The sequence below is a fragment of the Urocampus carinirostris genome, chromosome 2, assembly GCF_059441175.1.
Source record: "Urocampus carinirostris isolate Australia breed hairy pipefish chromosome 2, RoL_Ucar_1.0, whole genome shotgun sequence".
Classification (NCBI taxonomy): Eukaryota; Metazoa; Chordata; class Actinopteri; order Syngnathiformes; family Syngnathidae; genus Urocampus; species Urocampus carinirostris.
The window spans coordinates 6,206,853-6,224,852 of NC_142350.1; the positions used below are offsets into that span (position 1 = coordinate 6,206,853).

The 18,000-nt window shown below is 38.9% G+C and overlaps 1 protein-coding gene and 1 long non-coding RNA gene across 2 annotated transcripts in view; one reads left to right on the forward strand and one right to left on the reverse strand.

Annotated features, from left to right (window-relative positions):
• Window positions 1–44: 44 nt before the first annotated feature.
• LOC148370803 (uncharacterized) lies at window positions 45–3,008 on the reverse strand. Its single transcript, XR_015849610.1, has 2 exons — window positions 2,869–3,008; window positions 45–618 (listed from the first exon to the last, which is right to left on the reverse strand). It is a non-coding gene; the product is annotated as an uncharacterized LOC148370803 (long non-coding RNA).
• Window positions 3,009–12,720: 9,712 nt separating this feature from the next.
• erf (Ets2 repressor factor) overlaps window positions 12,721–18,000 on the forward strand; it is a 59,898-nt gene continuing 54,618 nt past the window's right edge. The window contains exon 1 of the mRNA XM_088328568.1: window positions 12,721–13,291. Within this exon, the coding sequence (XP_088184694.1) occupies window positions 13,270–13,291 (22 nt within the window). The 5' untranslated portion in view covers window positions 12,721–13,269. The remainder of the gene's footprint in view (window positions 13,292–18,000) is intronic.

The following is an 18,000-nucleotide window of genomic DNA, read 5'->3' on the forward strand; positions in this document are numbered from 1 at the left end:
ATTAGGTATTTTTTTCTTGTTTTAAGATTTTTTTTCCTAAAAAAAAGTTTTTTTTTGCCCCACGTGGCTCGCTAAGTCAGTTTTGTCAGGTCTGATTCCATTTCATAAACTTCTGTGTAAAAATGCCAATTTGTCCCAGGTTTTATGGACTAGATTGTTGCTAGAGAGTACTGAAAAAGACAAGCCCCCATTAACCCCCCACACCCCAAAATAGTAATACAGCGGGTGAAAATATTTTTTACACAAAAAAAGAGGCCCGTTTACAAGCGCACACACCGGCTGTGTGTTTACATTTATGTCCGCGGGACCTGTGGACCTGGGGGTCTGACTCACACAGATTGGAAACCACATGGGCCCACCCAGACCGGGGCCAAGCGGGGCCACACCGACACAAAGACCACCCTCACCTCAAGCTATCTGACAAAGCGGATCAAGATTCTTTTTTTATCTGGACAGCAGAATCCAAAAGTGTCAGAACCCAACAAGAGGCCTTCGGGTGTTGCAGCATCCGAGACTTGCGCTTGTTGCTATCAGGCTGCACGTTTCGCAAGCAGAACATGAATTATCCAGGAAGGTCAGAAGAAAGATCCATAAGGGGCTCGTTGGAGTCCCAAAAACCTGGCGGCACACAAAAGAACCAAGAAAGTTTGATTCTGACTAAAGCGCATTGCCAGAAAAACAAAACTTTGCTTTGTTTATCGGTAAATTGTTGCGACTGAGTGTCGAGTTTGAATTCAGCGTAAAAAAGACTCATTTTTAGCTAGGCTGGCCTCTTAAAAGCATCAATTTATCATCAAACAGGGTTAACTGTTAGCTGACTGGCTATCTACTTAGATGCAATGAATTATTGTTAAACATTCAGATAGCTAGCTAGTGTAAGCGTAGACAATCTGCGTCCCGCTGCGTGTTCAATTCCAAGATTCCGACCGAGTATTTGGAGGAAAAAAACAAAAGCATAGGAGAGCAGATCTTTTGAGGATTTTTGTTACAAAGAAACAAAATAAGCAATGAACCAAATATTCCGGACTTGTGATCAGGACAAGGTTCTCCCTAAAACAAGCAAGCATTGAGAAATGGCTGACCACTGTTTTTTATATAAAAAAAGAGGGCTTGAATTGATATGAAAGAAACTTAAATTTACTGAGATGGGATTTTCCATCGCGGGAGTCACGTTTTTCACAAGAAACCTTTGTTAAAGGTACATTGTGTGATATTTGACCTCTAGGTGGCACTGTAATCTCTAAAGCGAACAAAAACTAGTGCCATATGATCAAAGCAGGCGGCAATGTGCCAAACATAGCGGGGACTCCTTGGTAGGGATTCTGTTATGTAAAAAAAAATAAAAAAAATACAAATCTCTTGACGTATTACCCTTTATAAAAATTAACATTGGTATGATATTTTATGTATTTTTGCCTATCATTGAAATTAATGTTTTTTGAACAGAATCATGGCTTTTTTGGTGACAATAGGACCAGACCCAGCTGGATTTTGAACGTTGTACGATAAGAGTAGGTTAGGCTCATCAGAACAGCACTTAGAAACATTTCTGGGAAAGTACTATATACAAGGGATATATTGAAATATCAAATGTATACAGCAAGTAAATACTTTATTTGAATATGTGGATAGACATAAAGTGCATTTCTAACAACTAAATGAATAATGTGATTGTCAAAGTAATGGTGTGATTATTAAATAATAAAACTAATATAGCTGGGTAACTCATTCAATCATGACTACATATACAGTGACATATTTAGTAATCTAACACGAGCCACTGAGACGCAACAATTAATCGTAATACAAGGCTAAATTTTAGCTAACTAGCTGGCCACTTAGATGCAACAATTCATCAATAAACGAAGCTAATTGTTAGCTCATTAGCTCCAGTTAGCAAACAGCATGGGTTACTGACTTCTTTGTTATAAAAAAAACTTAAAACAAGAACAAAATATACAATAAGCTTCATTTCTGCCAATATTTTTTCCTGCATAATGTTACATAGAATAATAAATACATTCAATTGTAAGAAACAAATATAATAATGCAACAATATAAAATCATTTATGATTTATTTTCTTACTTATTGTTGGCTTCAGCGGGAGTTGATTAAAAAAAGCCCAACAAGCCATCTGCAATGCGCCGATTCTCCACTAGAGGGCGTCAGTGCCCGCGGCTTAAATGTTGGTGGGAAAAATGGCAAGCTTACTCAACTTTTTTTTTTTTAGAATATAAATGCTTAATTTTCAGGTCATAAACGATATGTTTGATCATTACTTTTCCTGTCTTTGAACATTATAATACTGGAGCCCATCCAGTAGTGGGTAGTACTGTAGTTCTGATAATGTATTTATTTTTAGCCATTTTTGTTCGCCTTCATTAGTACGGCACATTGTTGCAGAGCAGCGGGGAAATGTGAGTTAATGTGAGAGACTTGTGAATGAAGGCACTCACTTATAAGTCTTAAAACATAAACTCACTCTTACATTGTGTCAACAGTTGCGCAGGCTCGCTTGGCGACAAAAATGGCCGCCCCCTCACAGGCTAACACATACAAGTTAACGTAACTTCTTCATTTTTTTCCTGTGATGTCCGTTGCCACCAAAAACAAGAAATGGGATTGACAGAGACTCACTCATACACTCGCGCCGAAAACGCAAACACATGCGGCTACAGCTAGCGGTTAGCCAAACCTATGCAAACACGTAGCTTGCCCAAGCCCTCCCAACATTTGATACATTGCCGCCACTTTTCTGGACAAAACAATTTAAGGTCTGATGTAAAACTATGATAAAACTATATTAAAACCGGAGATAATACTTAAAATTTGAAACTACAAAAAATCAGGGATCTCCAACGTTTTACCTCCGGGTACCAGGTAGCCTGCTGAGACAGTAGTGTCAAACTCATTTGAGTTCAGTGGCCACATGGTAGAAAACAAAATCGTCTCGGAGGCCAAACTAGTTGATTAAAGGGGAAAAAAGAAAGAGAAAGGGAAAAAGAGGGAGAGTACTAGAGAAGGAAAAAGAGAGAAAAAGAAATAGACAAAGGGAGAGAGAGAATGAGAAGAAAAAATAAGGAAAAAGAGAGAAAGAGAAATGGGGAGAGAAAAGACGGAAATAAAGACAAAGAAAAAAAGAAACAGGAAGAGAGAAAAAAAGAAAAGAGCGACAAAGAGAGGGAGAGAAAAAGACAGAAGAGAGAGATAAAGAGTGTAAAAGAGAAGAGGGTAAAAAGAGACACTGCGAGGAAGAGAAAAAAGAAGGCTAAAGAAGGAGATAGAGAAATAAGTGAAGAAATAAAAAGCGAGAAGAACAAAAAAGAGAGAAAGACAGAATAAAAGATGAATGGAGAGACAAAAACAAACACAGAGAAAAAAAAGAGAAAGAAAGAAATAGAACTAAAGCGTCTTTGTGAGTGGTCCCTGCCTTTGCTGACATATTACAAACTTGAGCTCATTTTTTTTCTTGTGCTTCTTTGAGCGTTTTCTCATGGGCTGGTTTCAATCTGTTGGCCGGCCTTATACAGCTTACAGGCTGCATGTTTGACACCTCTGCCCTAAGGCCACCCGAGTAGCTCGCAGACTGGTTCTGAAAATAAATTATTGGTCGTTGTGATTTTTGAGGAAATTTGATTCTAAATGGCATAATGTTTAGTGGTTGACTGGGCCTATTTTACCTCAAATGATTGCAACTTGGTAATAACATATTAATAATATTGTAATAACATGTTATTTTAGAAAAGCATATCAGTAAAATGAAATGTAGCTCTCAGCGTTTTCTTTTACTATACAAAATAAGATGAAAGATCTTGAAATAAGAAAGATAATACTTAAAATTAGCAAAGTACTACTACTACTACTACTACCACCACTCTGCTCCCGCCCACTTTTACCGGCTAAACAATCTGCTGTAAAAGACAATTTAGGTGTACTTTCTTTAATTATACAAAAATAAGATAAAGTATCTTGAAACAAGAATGATAATACTTCAAATTGGCAGAATAATGTAAAAGCCCAACTCTGCTTCCACTTTACATTGGTTCCTGCCACTTTCCCCGGCAAAACCAGGGGTCTCCAAACTTTTTCAAGCTGAGAGCTGTTTTGTTACTAATTAGCTAAAAAGGACACACCTTTTTATATGTATTTCTGAACTAACAAGTGTTATAACTATGTTGTTACTATTTTATCAGCAGGTTAATTATTGGAAGTAGGATTAAATAGAGCGGAGCCCCACGGTGCAGGGGTTCAGGGCTCAAGTTTAGCTACCGCGAACTCCCCGTGTGGAGTTTGCATGTTCTCCCCATGCCTGCGTGGGTTTCCTCCGGGCACGCCGGTTTCCTCCCTCATCCCAAAACATGCATGTCAGGTTATTTGGCCTGTTCAAATCGTCCCTAGGTGTGAATGAGCAAGTGAGTTGTCTTGCCCTGCGACTTGATGGCAACCAGTTAAGGGTGTCCCCTGCCCACTGCCCGAAGATAGCTTGGATGGGCTCCAGCCCCCCCGCGACCCTACTGAGGATAAGCGGTACGGATAATGGATGGATGGATTAAATAGACTTAGTCAACAGCTAAAAATATATATGATTTTACAAGAAAACAAAATGTATCAACACTGGTGAGCTATGTTCATAATAGGTCTGCGGGCACCTCAGCTGTTCTAAGGGGGCACCCAGTGCCCACAGGCACCACACTGGAGACCCCTGAATATAGAGAATTTAAGTATACATTTTCTTTTACGATAATAAAGATCAATTAATTTGACAATAAACTAAAATACATACAAATACGGTAATTCAATCTTGCAAAATAAATAAGACATAAAGTTAGCACCAAAAATAACACCTACCCTACTGATAGATTCCTGACGGCAAAACGATGCTCTTAGAGACAATTTTAGTATACAACTTCTTTTACTAAAAAATAATATGATACAATATCATTGAAAGAAAGATAAGATTTTAACATTTACGCCTCTTTTCTCAGCAAAAGATATGTTCCCCATCTACCTTTAGCTCTAAAAGAAAGTTTCATTTTTTAATTTTAAACCTTGTAAAATGAGGACAAATGAAATCCCAGCTGCTCTCTGGAGTGTTGACGCACAACAGCAGCCCTGTAGACTATACATGTCACAGGAGATGTACACACGGAAGTGAAAAACTTGAAGGCACTCGGCATTCCCGGCTGCTGGAATGTCCTTTTCATACACGGCAATTCTTATATTTACTATTTCCTGTTTGAGTTGATTGGATTTTGAAGGGAAAACACTCATTCTTAGCCAACTAGCCACATAGCCGCGTAACAAATCAGTGTAAAACAAGGCTAACTATTTGCTAACTAGCTAGCCACATAAAAGCTCAATTCATTGTTAAACAAGGGTAGCTTTCAGCCTACTAGCTGGCCACTTTGACGTAACAAATTATTGTTGAACAAGGCTAACTGATAGCTAACTAGCTAACTATTTACAAGACAACTTGAAACAAACATTTCCTGGCTGCAACTGGGACACATCACCAGTGATGTTTGTTGGGTTAAGGCCGCAACTAGCAATTAATGAATACGATTTCTTAAAGACAATTTTATTATCCTCCTCTTGATTCAAATATTGACGTTTTGGACAGACAGACAGAAAAATAGATAAAGACAATAAAAAAAGCAATTAACTTGACAATAAACTAAAATACATACAAAAATATGCTTTACACCTGAAAATATGTAAGATACTCTTTTCCTAACACCTTATCCAAAGATCTTATTTTATTTGGACGTATCATACAAAAGAAAACAAAAAAGAAATAGCAATACATTTCATTTTTTGTGAAGTCAAGTCAAGTCATGTTTATTTGTATAGCCCTTAATCACAAAGGGTCTCAAAGGGCTGCACAGAGAAGGGACCGCACATGAAGTATTCCCCCTTCCAGGATGACCAGGCTGCAACGGATGTTGCAATAACAAATAATACACATATATCGTCAACATACAATATAGGTTATTTGTATGCTGTAGAATAGAAGTGTGTTTTAAGCTTAGATTTAAACTTTTCCACTGGGGTTGCAGATCGAATCTCTGGGGGAAGAGCATTCCACAGCACCGGGGCCCGAATAGAATGGCCCCTAAATGAATTGAGACCCCTGATTTAATCGATTAGTCGTTGCAGTGGATTATTGAGTGTTTGGAGTCTGGCGACATCAGACACTCTTGCCCAGGTGACCCAGCTGAGGGGGATCATGTCTCGGCAGCAGTTCACGGATCTGCCTTCTAGAGCCATAGAAACCTAGCTGCTTTTCTACAGCAAGGCGATCTAATGGCCTTCTTCTTGGCTGCCCCTGTCAAACCCAGCCCCTGTCAAACCCAGACGCAATTGGACTTTGGGTTGTCCAGCAAAGCCTCTTCAGCCAACTTTTATTGGCTCATAGAAGCTCTTCCAGCTCCTGCCCCTGCTCTCCTCCACCAGTTCCTTGTACCTCGTACGTTTCCTTTCGTTGGATTCCTCAATGCGCTCTTCCCCAGTCTACTGTCAGTTCCAGCCTGATCAGGTGTTTTGAAGTAGGGAGGCACGAGTTTTGGAAAAAAACTAATTACAATTTTTCAGACCTGGAATGATTGCAATTTCTATGTGATTTTCGGTTATAAAAGAAAAGTGCATTTCTGGGCTTGTTTTGTTTTTGGGTAGGACTTAAGCATAGTGACATGCAAACCTACCTCGAGACTGAGAGTATACGACTGTAATAAATAACAACTATAGATCTACACGTACAAACCGAATTGCAGTTTAATAAAAAGTCTTTATTGTCATTATACAAAAGTAGAACAAAATTGGAGGGCTTCTACATTCAGCATAAGAAAGCGATTTAGAGAGCGGCTGGCAGCTACGCCAGTGTCGGGTAACTGCTACTTCCGCATGGTCACCGCTATGATTTACAAATGAGTTACAAAAGTAGCAGTTTTCCATGAGTTGTAGCTGCAAGTCATCCTTTTCATGGATAATGGATCTGGTGTTGGTGACCAGTCACGTGCGGCAGTGGTGGCTTAAGAGGTGTTGGCTTAGCTGTTAGATTTCCTTTCTGACGCTGACTAAGTCGATTCCCGGACACGATAAAATCCAGGGACCCCCTGCTAGTGTTCAGCTTTTCCTTGTGCTTTTCTGACTTTCCACAGAGTCCGATTTAATTGAAGAATTCTTTAATGTAACGAGCCGCTAAAGCAATGAGCTGTGGCGTTTATTTTGGTGGTCTTTTGTGCAAGGGCTGTTTGACTGACTGACAGCTTACACCAGCCTATCACAGTCACACACACGTCTTACAAAATTTGCCTCTCCTTAATGGCTTACGCCATTAAAACCGACTTTGATTGGCCGACGCTGTTAAGCCCCGGAATGTGACGTTTGTTGTTGGCCAGGCACTCCATCAGGAAATTAACAAACTGTGTTTTGCGATCACACTACCGCACTAAGTCACATTGCGGTATCGATTAGATTTCCGGTAATCGTGAAGCCAGATTTTGAAGCTTCAGTTGTGATGATTATGTTTGACCAGAGAGATATTGCTGCAATGTGCTGGGGGAAATTCAGATGTTTTCTCAAGTTGACTTATAACTGCCAATCAGAGGCAGTGTGTAGGAGTCCTGTTGTTCTCTGCAGACGTGCCTGGGGTCTCTCTCCTACCTTGATGAAAGGGACTGCCTTGCTTGGAGATTGATGGTGTTTGCTCATAGTGATTGCCAGGGCTATGTTCTAAGAAACTGCTTTCAGAACCTGGTCATGGCCGTCAGCCGCAGACTTCGGGCAGCTGCTGAGGAGATGTTCCATGGAGACTCCTCCAGAGCAAAGGGGAAAGAAGGCTGTCTCGCTTTTTCCCCACACATCAAAATTGCTTCTCCTCTTCAGTAGCTCTTTTGAATTGTTTTTGAGGGTTTAAAGCTTCTGGCGCAGTTGATATATCTTGGTGGGTCTGCAGTTCATGCTGTAGGCGGTGGTCTTGAACTTTTAAGTCCAGCTGAATCACTCTGAGCTATAGCTGGCGATGGTGGTGGTCATCGCTTGCAGTCTGCTGTCAACGTCTCCTTTGGCTGTGGCTTGGTTGATCTTGGACATGTTCTGGTCAAAACTGCCTCCACTCACTCTATTTTCTCGTTTGAGACAATTTCAGGGACTGGGATCTGTGGGTTTCGTCCTGTCCGGGCTCCTCATGCATCTCACCAGGTCCAGAACCACTCCAAACATTTCATGCTGGCATGGTGGACTTTTATGTCATGTTTTTTTCCATTATCGTAGTACAAATCATGATGAAACAAAAAAAACCCGAAACATGTTCTTTTGAATTTGTATTTCATTTCTTAATCATAATGTCTGGATGGAAAAATTGAATGATTAAAATTTAAATATAAAATAAATTGTCATTTAAACTGCTGGTTCTTAACTGGTCTGACTTCAGGACCCGCCACTACACTCTAATGACAAGTTGTGACCCAAATCAAGAAAGTAGTTCTCAAATGTATGCAATGAAAAGACGCAGTTGCAGCAGAAATAATAGAATATATTCACACTTTTTTCAAAAAACAAAGTGCCTCGAAGTACCATATATACTTGCACAAAAGCAACCCCCTAAAACTGGTTTGAAATAACCACATATTAAAAGAATATCAAAATATTAAGTGTGTACCGAACCATAGCTGGTTATTAAATTATTTAGGTAATGCAGATTAATTTACTGGTAAAGAGATAAAACTCAGGAGGTAGAGCGCTCGTCTTGGGATCAAGAGATCAGAGTTCGAATCCTGGCTCCTCCGTGTTACATGTCGAAGTGTCCTTGGGTAAGACACTGAACCCCCAATGCCCCCAATAAGTAGGTTAGTGCCTTACATGGCTGCACGGCCGCTATTGGGAAATGTGAAGCACACTGTAAAGCGCTTTGGAAAGTCTTGACTTGAAAAGCGCTATATAAATGCAGATCATTTCATTTCATAACGTTTGTAAACCATTTACTGTACATTGCAGCAGCACCTTAACAGCAGGCACTCAAACAACATTTTCGTATTTGGCAAAAGTTTCATTCTTCGACATGAGTTGTTGTAACTTTTTTCCACGTTCCCTTCCCCCTTATCACGTCATTTCTTGGGACCCATTCTTTGGGACATTAAAAGGAAATAAAACCAACAAAATCACAATCAAATGAGATGTGGATCCTCTCAAAATTGACTGAACAGGAAGAAGAGATCAAACAGCGTATCGTCGCAATCTACTGTTAAAAAGGGGAATTGACCTGTTGTTTTTTCCTTCTTCTTAATATCATTTTGCAAAGCAAATGAATGTGACACACAGAAAACGGGTCCCTCCCAGGAGTTGAGAAACACTGATATATACCACTCAGGGTCAGGCTCTGTTGGCGAGGTCAATTATTGCTTGCCAGATTTTATTTTAATACTTTTAAACTTTCAAACTCTTTCCGTGGGAAAAGGCTAACCTTTAGCTAACTAGCTGGCCACTTACACGGATAATTCACTATAAACAATGCTAGCTGTTAGCTTACCAGATAGCCACTTAGTGCGGGTGTTAGCAGCAATGGGCGCCATTGCAATAAGGAAAATAAACAAGCGTTTGGATCACAAAGGATCCTTTCAACATTCCTCCCTTTGCCCCTATTGCCCCCCTCGTCCTTTTGGCCTTGGTGTTCACACCCCCTCCCCATCATCTGATCATGTGACCTGAAAAGAGACAGACAAGGGGGCTCCTTCTTCATCTCATGTTTATCATTGAGGGAGGGGGGGCAAAAGAGAGAAGAGCGGGGGTCCAATCAAAAGCACATAGAAAGGAAAAAGATTATCCCTGCAGGCCAGTTGACAACATCTTCTGTCACAAGTTTGCGTTTGAGTCTTTTTTTTGTTTCTCCATGCGAGGGGGTGGTTTGGGTGCTTTAGGCAAACAGTTACTGGATCATTAATAAAATTATCATTTTAAAAGATTATTGATTTGTAATGTATACGTCTAATTTATGTGAGGACGCACCATCCCGCCCTAACATCCTAATATTTTTTTTCCAATTATCAAATTTGTTGATTGCAAAGCTGACATTGTCTGGCATTATGGCTGCACACACAAAGAAATTCACCTATTTTCGGTCTCTTTGCTTTCGTTCTCTTTCTCTTCTTTTGTATACATTTTTTGTTCTTTTTTCCAAATAATTTCTCTCAATTTTTTATTTTCCTTTTTTCTTCCCTCTTTTTCCTTTTTGTTTTATTCCTTTTTCTGTTTCCCTTCTAGTTTTTCTCTTTTTATTGTCTTTTTTCTTGATTTTTTTTCCATTTATTCTTTTTCTTATTTTCTTATTTTCTTTTTTTTGTTTTTTCTTAATTTTCTTTCTTTGTTTAGTGTTTTTTTCTTTTCTTTTTCCATATTCTTATTTTTTTCTTTCACCCCGAAAGCCTAAACAAAAAAAAGGGGAAAAAAAAATCATGCTTTTCGTAATCCGCAGTTTGTATTCTTCCTTTTGCTTTACAGCACTCGTTTACAGATGACAGAATATAGGTCATCTAGAGGTCAAATAATTCACAATGCTTAATTAGCTACATTTTGAATGAAATCCTAACCACTTCACTTCAGTAGCTTTGTCTTAAATATAATAAAATCCATATCTCATATACATTCCACTGTATCTGCATTTGGCCACGCTCAACATGCAAAAAACAAACTTTGTGCATTTGCAGGGCATCTACTGATAAGGAGTGTCATTGACCCGCAGTTATTTTTGTCTTAGCATTAGTTTACCAAATAAAGTCCTGCGGCCCACTGAAAACGGGTCCGCGACACGCTTTTGGGCCCCGACCCACAAGTTGAGAAACACTGATTCAGACAGCAAGGACTTACATCCTGGCCGGTGGGAGGGCTCATTAGCACCTCAGTGGCGGCGCTAGCCGATCAATTAGCGCCTGACGCCGCTGCCAATTCACAGAGACGCCCCGCTAAGCTTTCGGAGCCGAAACTTCTGCATGTTAGTGACCCCGCATAGACACAAATCTTGCCCCCCACTCTTCCGAAAGCCCCTGTCAACCTTGACCCCCACCCACAAACCAACAAACACATATGCTAACTATTTAATTCTCTTTTCTCCAGGTATTGTACAATAAGTAGCATTCCGGGACACCCTGTGGACACTGGGTGTGGGCTAAAAGAATTGAGAGATAAAGTAACAAGGTGTTCAGAAAAAAAGGAGAAGGAGAGGAATGAGTAACAGAAGCCAACAGAAGTTAGAAGTCACGGGTTCAAAAAGAATGAGAAAAAAAGAGCTCGAGGTGAATACAAAAAAGGAGCAGTGATGTGAAGGAGCTGAGAAACAAGAAGAGGGGAGGAATGAGTAAGAGTGAGGAGCAAGAGTAAGTAATTATGTGCAAAGTATTGAAAAATGTTAACTGTAAAGAATGTGTGAAGAACAGAAGAAAGGTGGGGAGGATCAAGAAGAGACCAAGAAAAGAGGAGCAGGGAGGTGAAGGAATTGAAAATCATGAAGAGGGGAAGACTGAGTAATAAGACAAGAAGCCAACAGAAGTGAGAAATCACAGGTAGGAAATGAATTAGTAATGAGGAGCATGGGATGAAGAAAAGAGAAGCAGGGAGGTGAATGGACTGAAAAACAAGAAAAGGAGAGAATTGAGCAGAAGTGAAGCACAAGCGACGTTGATTAGGTGGTAGTGAAGAATATATAAGAGACATTGTCAGGTACAAGGGGAAAAGCAAGACGAGGGCAAGGAAATTGTAGTATGGAGGTGAAGGAACTGAGAAACAGGAAGAGGGGAGGAATGAGGAACAAGATGAAAAGCAAACACAAGTGAGAAATCACAGGTTAGAAATGAATAAGTAGAGAGAGCAAGAGATAAGGAAAATGGAAGCAAGGAGGTGAAAGAACTTAAAAAAACAAGAAAAGAAGAGTGTGAGCAGAAGTGAAGCGCATGAGAAGGTGCTGATAGTGAGGAATAAATAAGAAGAGGGCAAGAAAAGAGGAGCAGGGAGGTATGGGAACTGAAAAACAATAAGAGGGGAAGAATATGTTATGGTGAGGAGCAATAAGAACTGATGAGGTGACAAGTAATAAAGAAAATACATTGTCATGATAATGCATAGAACAAAAGAAAGTGGGGAAAGGGAAGAAAATAAGAGCAGAGAGGTGAAGGAACTGAGAAACATGAAGAGGGAAGGAATGAGTAAAGAGATTTGTTGACAGACAGACACAGACAGACTATATATATATATATATATATATATATATATATATATATATATATATATATATATATATATATATATATATATATATATATATATTTATATATATATATAGATATAGATATATAGATATATAGATATATATATAGATCTTTCCCCCTCCACTTTCGTTGTTTTGTTCCAGTTTCCATAGCAACTCGACAGAACCGGAAGCGCTCCTGAGTGGAAGCCATCCAACGCAACGCAACTTTATTATTTTTTTTACAGTTCCAAAAAAAACATGAAATCCTTTATCTTTCCAATCGTATGGAGGAAAACACTTTGGATGCAACATAAGCAACAACAAAAATAAATTTAATCGGCTGTTTTTTTAAAAAAGAAAAGAAAAAGAAAAAAAACTTAACTAAAGTTAGGGAACGGAACAGGGATGTGAAACGTCATTAATCAAACGTCACGTTAACCAAATCCCCCAAGAGAACCGCAACGATTATTCGGCAACAAGTAGGCGTTGCATTTCCACTCCGCGCCCTCCCGTCGTGGGTGCGCGTGGGCGGCCCCGCGTGGCGAGCGAAACACGACACCCGGCAGAAGAGGAGGAGGAAGAGGAGGAGAGAAAAAGAGTGGAAAAAGAAAAAAGAGGCTCACGAGAAGACTTGACTCGTTATACTTTTGTAGAAGACGACGAGGAAGGCGGAGAATGACGACAATGCAGCGCAAGAGTGGAGCACGCCACGGCGTCGCCGCCAACCTAATCCAAGTGTAAACTCGCTGCTTCTCTCCATTCCTTCGCTTCTTTCAAGCGAGCCCCCCGTCCCGCTTCCAAATCCGCCCCCCTCTGCAACTTTTACCGCATGATAAAGTCCAAAACGCGGCGTGTTAAAGTTCGTGCGACCCGTGGACAGTGACTGAAAAGTAACCCCAGTGGGAGTCGAGGAAAGCCGAAGAAGTTTTCGGAACCACTCGGAAAACAAATCGACAGGCTAACGTGGCTAGCCGGCTAAAGCCCAGGGGAAAAAGTTAGCACTCGACGGGAAAAGTCCGAGAAAAACGCCCCAATGAAGACTCCGGGAGAACCGGGTGAGCGTATTTTATTTTTCTTTTGAAATGTTCTTCTTATTTAGTACACATTTATCTATATTTAATAAAATATCTAGAAGACGGGCGTAATTAGCTTTGGCGGCTAACTAGTATGCTATCACCCCCCCTTTAAGAGAAAGTGGCAGCTAACGAAGGCGCCGCACTGTTTGAAAACTTTCGAATTTATTTATTTTAAATTATTATTTTGGCAAATGATCATGAGTGTAAGCAGAGCCTATTCATTCAAGTGAGTGCAGACTAATCTTTTAAAGTTTAAGTCACAGGAAAACTGCAAAATCTGGACACGTGGGTCAACATGCCGATTTTGACACATTTTTAATAAGCCTTTTTGCATCCAAATAGATGAAAAGAAATCTCATTAACATACCTGTCAACTTCAGCCAATTACTCTAGTTATTATTGATTGCCAGTCTCCTTATTAAGCCATAATAAATCTCATAAACACAACGTGGCACCTATTTACTCACAGTAAGTCATCCTATGTAGGATAAAACAAAAGTTAAGTTATGTAAAGAAGCTTGTTTTATTTACCAAATAAATGACACATTAAATTCTTTCAGCTCCACTTAGTTAACCCAGTGTTGCTTATTATACATAGTATAATATAACAATCAATTTCTTTTTCACCGCTGGAAAATTGTTATACATTGTACACATTTATTACTCGTTGTCTTCGTCTGACCAAGAGAAGGCATGGTGGGTACGTTTTATTTTCTTTTTCTCTTTTTATTTATTTAGTTATTTATTTTTAAGGCATGTTGCATCAAATCACTCAAGACAAACTGATTGATAACTTGAATCCAAAAGGCTTGGAGGACACCTTTCCCCTAGATAATTAGCATTATCATGTGTTATATCATTATAACGGTCATTTGTTAGTCAATTAGGAAACTATCACATAGTTTCAGTCACAATAATCATGACGCGCCGGAAGTTAAGTGAGAAATAAATATTAGAATACAACGGTTAAACTACAAACACGAAGCATGCTTCCTGGAAATATATCGGAAATGTACGCAGGACATTAGAGCCCCTTCTTTACCAAAAAGCACTAATTGGGCATTCGTGTCGTACCTTTTTATTTTTATTAGAACTCATGTTGTGCAAGTAAAAAAAAATGTATTCAGTTGCTTATGTTCCATTATAGAAGTTTAGTTTTGGTCCTATAATCAGTTTTGAGTTATCCTGATTTTGTAGTAAATAAAATCTTTGGCTGCAACCTCTCTGATAAGATTGCCATTTTCGTCATCTAGGAAGCACATTCTGTTTACAAAGTGTGCTTTTTCTACTTGTATACTGTGGTGTAAAGCAGGGTTTTCAAAGTGTATGCCGCAGCCCACTAGTGATCTCTGAAACTTTGTCCAGCGTGCCAAAGGAAATTGTTCAAAAATATGAAAAAAAATCAACTAGAAATCAAATCAAAATGTATTTTTAGACAAACTGCTACTCCAAGAGCTGTAGCCAAATAAAGAAGGTTACAGAAATAAAATAATATCCCGCCCCCTTAACCGGGTTAAAATACAATCGATTATCGATTAAAGAATAAAAGAATGGAAAAGGCACAGACAAACCATCTGAGGAAAGTGACCAAAGAGAGGCTCATCCATACATTGAGCAAATTTAGCTTCATTTTAATTACCTGCCAAACCAGACACATTTGTTGTAACTATTTTCATTTAACTATGGGGAAAAAAGTAAAACTATAAACATTTTTGTAATATTTTTTGGTTTAACAATTACCCAATTCAGCATCTTAGGCCTGTCCCGATAATTTAAACTTTAAAAAGAAATCAAATAATAATCAAAAATTAAAACTGACATTGAATAAAATTAAAAAAGAACAACTACAGCGTTTTTAACCTGTATGCGTTAGTCCTTGAAGCCTTGTCTAGTGTGCCAGAAAAGAAATAAGAAACTGCTGCTTTATTAATCTTACTATTGAAATTAAAATATGGTAGCGTTGAGTTTTTCAAATTGTGCTACTTTGGCGATTTAAGGCTGTCCTGATAATTTGAATCTCAATCAAAATGCCAAATATATTTAAAAATTGCACTTTCAATGCGACCATTCAAAGATATTTTGTGACTCGAAATATACTCAATGAAAAAAAAAACACGTGGCAGCTAGCCAAAAATTCAAGAAAAGTTGGTGTAAACAATTGCAATTTGAGTTACTTTAATGCATTATCGGAGTTCAAAATCAACAATTTTCCTGCCTGACAACAATCCCAATTCCAGGTGATCTGTTGCTCTTTCCACGAAAAGAAAGCGAGATTAGGATTTAGTAAACCTGATTAGATCACCCCTGCTGGGATAGAACTTCTGTGATGGTGAAGGTGGCCAGTGAATTGTCAGTCACGTTAAACTCTTTCACTAGCCCTTAATATTTGTTTAAGAAAAGCATTTAAAAAGACACATTTGCTACACCTTTTCTTATCCACTTAAACGAACACCTGTACTATTTTATATACAGGATTTTTAGATTTAGAAATGTGTTCTTATATTATACAACATGCTCTTTTCAGCCGCTCCGGGTGTACTGCTTTTAGCACTGGCCTTCCACGGTCGAGCCCTGCATGTAAATGTTAGCCAAGTCTCGAATTTACCACTTTTTTCCCACTGGTTCCTTCTCTAGCCGTTTTTGTTGGCTACTTGGCTAATGGCTATAACTCCTCCGCTTTCAAGAATTGGTTTTGTTAGTGGCTCAGTGCAAATAAAGGTTTTTGTGTCAGTTAGCGTCACTCGAATGTCGCAGAGTTCTGTGGTTCAAGTATCTTCAATTTTTTTCAGGGCTGCATCTAACGACAAATTTCATAATCGATGTATTGGTCGATGATTTTTTTTCGATTAACTGATGAATCAGATTTCTTAAAGACGTTTCTAATATCCTCCTCTCTATTCAAATATTGAAGTTTTGGACTGAAAAAGCGCAAAAAAACCAACAAAATATTCTGTAATGTAAAACAATAAAAAATACAAGTGCCTGTCAATTACCTTGACAATAAACAAAAATACATAGAAATGTATGCTATATACCAGCAAGTATGTAAGATACTCTTTTCCTACCAGATCATATTTAAACTCGTCATTCAAAACAAAAAAAGCAATACATTAAAATTTGTGTAGAGTCGTTTTTTTAATCCACCAAAAAATATATCAAAAATGTATCGAACTCCACTTTTTAAAAATGTTGTCAACAAATTTGTTTTGGGGGTTGAATTTTGGAATATGGAGCATTCCTAATATGAAAACAATATGCTCAAGAGTTTCCTTCTTGGGTAGAGGTAAACACATAATTATTTTCCTTTTTACTTTATTTATTTTCAGATTTTTTTTTCAGTTTCTGTCACTGTCTGTTCCCTTCAATTGTTAACTTTGTTTCATGATGAAACACTCAAACATTAGAAAGTTGAAAATATGCAAATTCTGTCTATAAACAATGCAATGTTCAATATTTAGGATTTTTTTTAAAAATGTAACAACTTTTTTTTACAAAAATGATTTTGGCACCCTCTGCTGGACCAAAGCGGTACTACAAATCCCAGCGTGTACATCTTATTGCATTGATTTAACATACTTGATGGCTCATAAAACACGAGATAGAGCAAAATGATGATTTAAGTAGTTTGCAACGAGTTCCGTGGTTCAGCAAAATTCTTTAATTTTTCCACTGTTTCCGTCTCTAGCACACATGTTAGCCCCTTGGCTGCTGACTTTGGCTCGATGCAATTGGTATTGTTAGCTTCTCCTTGTCATGTCACTGAGCTCCGTGGTTCAGGCCTATTTAACCTCTTCTCTAGCCACTCATGTTAGCCCATTGGCAGCAAGATTTTGCTCGTTACCATTGTTACTTTGAGCTGCTCCTCCTCTAATGGCACTTGAACGTCGTTGAGTTTATTTTGTGATTCAGGCCTCTTTAATTTTTTCCCCCCCATTGTTTCCTCCTCTTGCTACCTCTTGCTTAAGATTGCATCTAGCCATCATTGTTGTTTATAGCTGATCTATGTAAACGAGGCTTTCTCTCGCAATATTTTGCATTTGTAGTAGCCTCTCCCGCTAGCCTATTGAGTTTTGTCGACTTAAACCAGCTTTTGTTAACTCCAGTTATTGGCTCTTTTCAGCCGCTCTAGGTGTATCCAGCTCAATCAGGCTTTCTTGTCGGAAGAAGGCTTCGGAATTTTCCCAAGTGGTATTCAACTGCACATGCTTCAGCTCCATTCTTTCTAGTAAATAAATACACACCTTCACCTTAATGAGACAGGCCTATAAAATTATCCTATGTAGTATGTGAGTGTAATCTTTGGGTTTTGCACAGGTTTTTGAGTCAATAACTTCATTATTTTTAAGGGTTTTCCTTCTCTTTGAAGATAATTTGCAATAACAATCAAAAGGGTGCAATTGCAAGTTCCTGCTTGTGTTGTTTTGGCGTGCAGCGCACACACAAGCCTTTTGTGCTGGTTTCCTGCGTGACTTCATGCACATACGTGTAAATATAAATGGGTCAAACTCTTCCTATCAGGAAGTCGGCAGTCTGGCCGCTGGCAAGTCCAATTTTCCACTCTCGTTTGCTTCTTATATCAACACGGGCGACGCGCTTTGTTGTGCTTAGCACTCGCTAACCCGGAGCTCGCTGAAGAGAGCCATACATGAGCAATTAGATGGCGTTAAGTTTGGCCGGGACGTTAATGA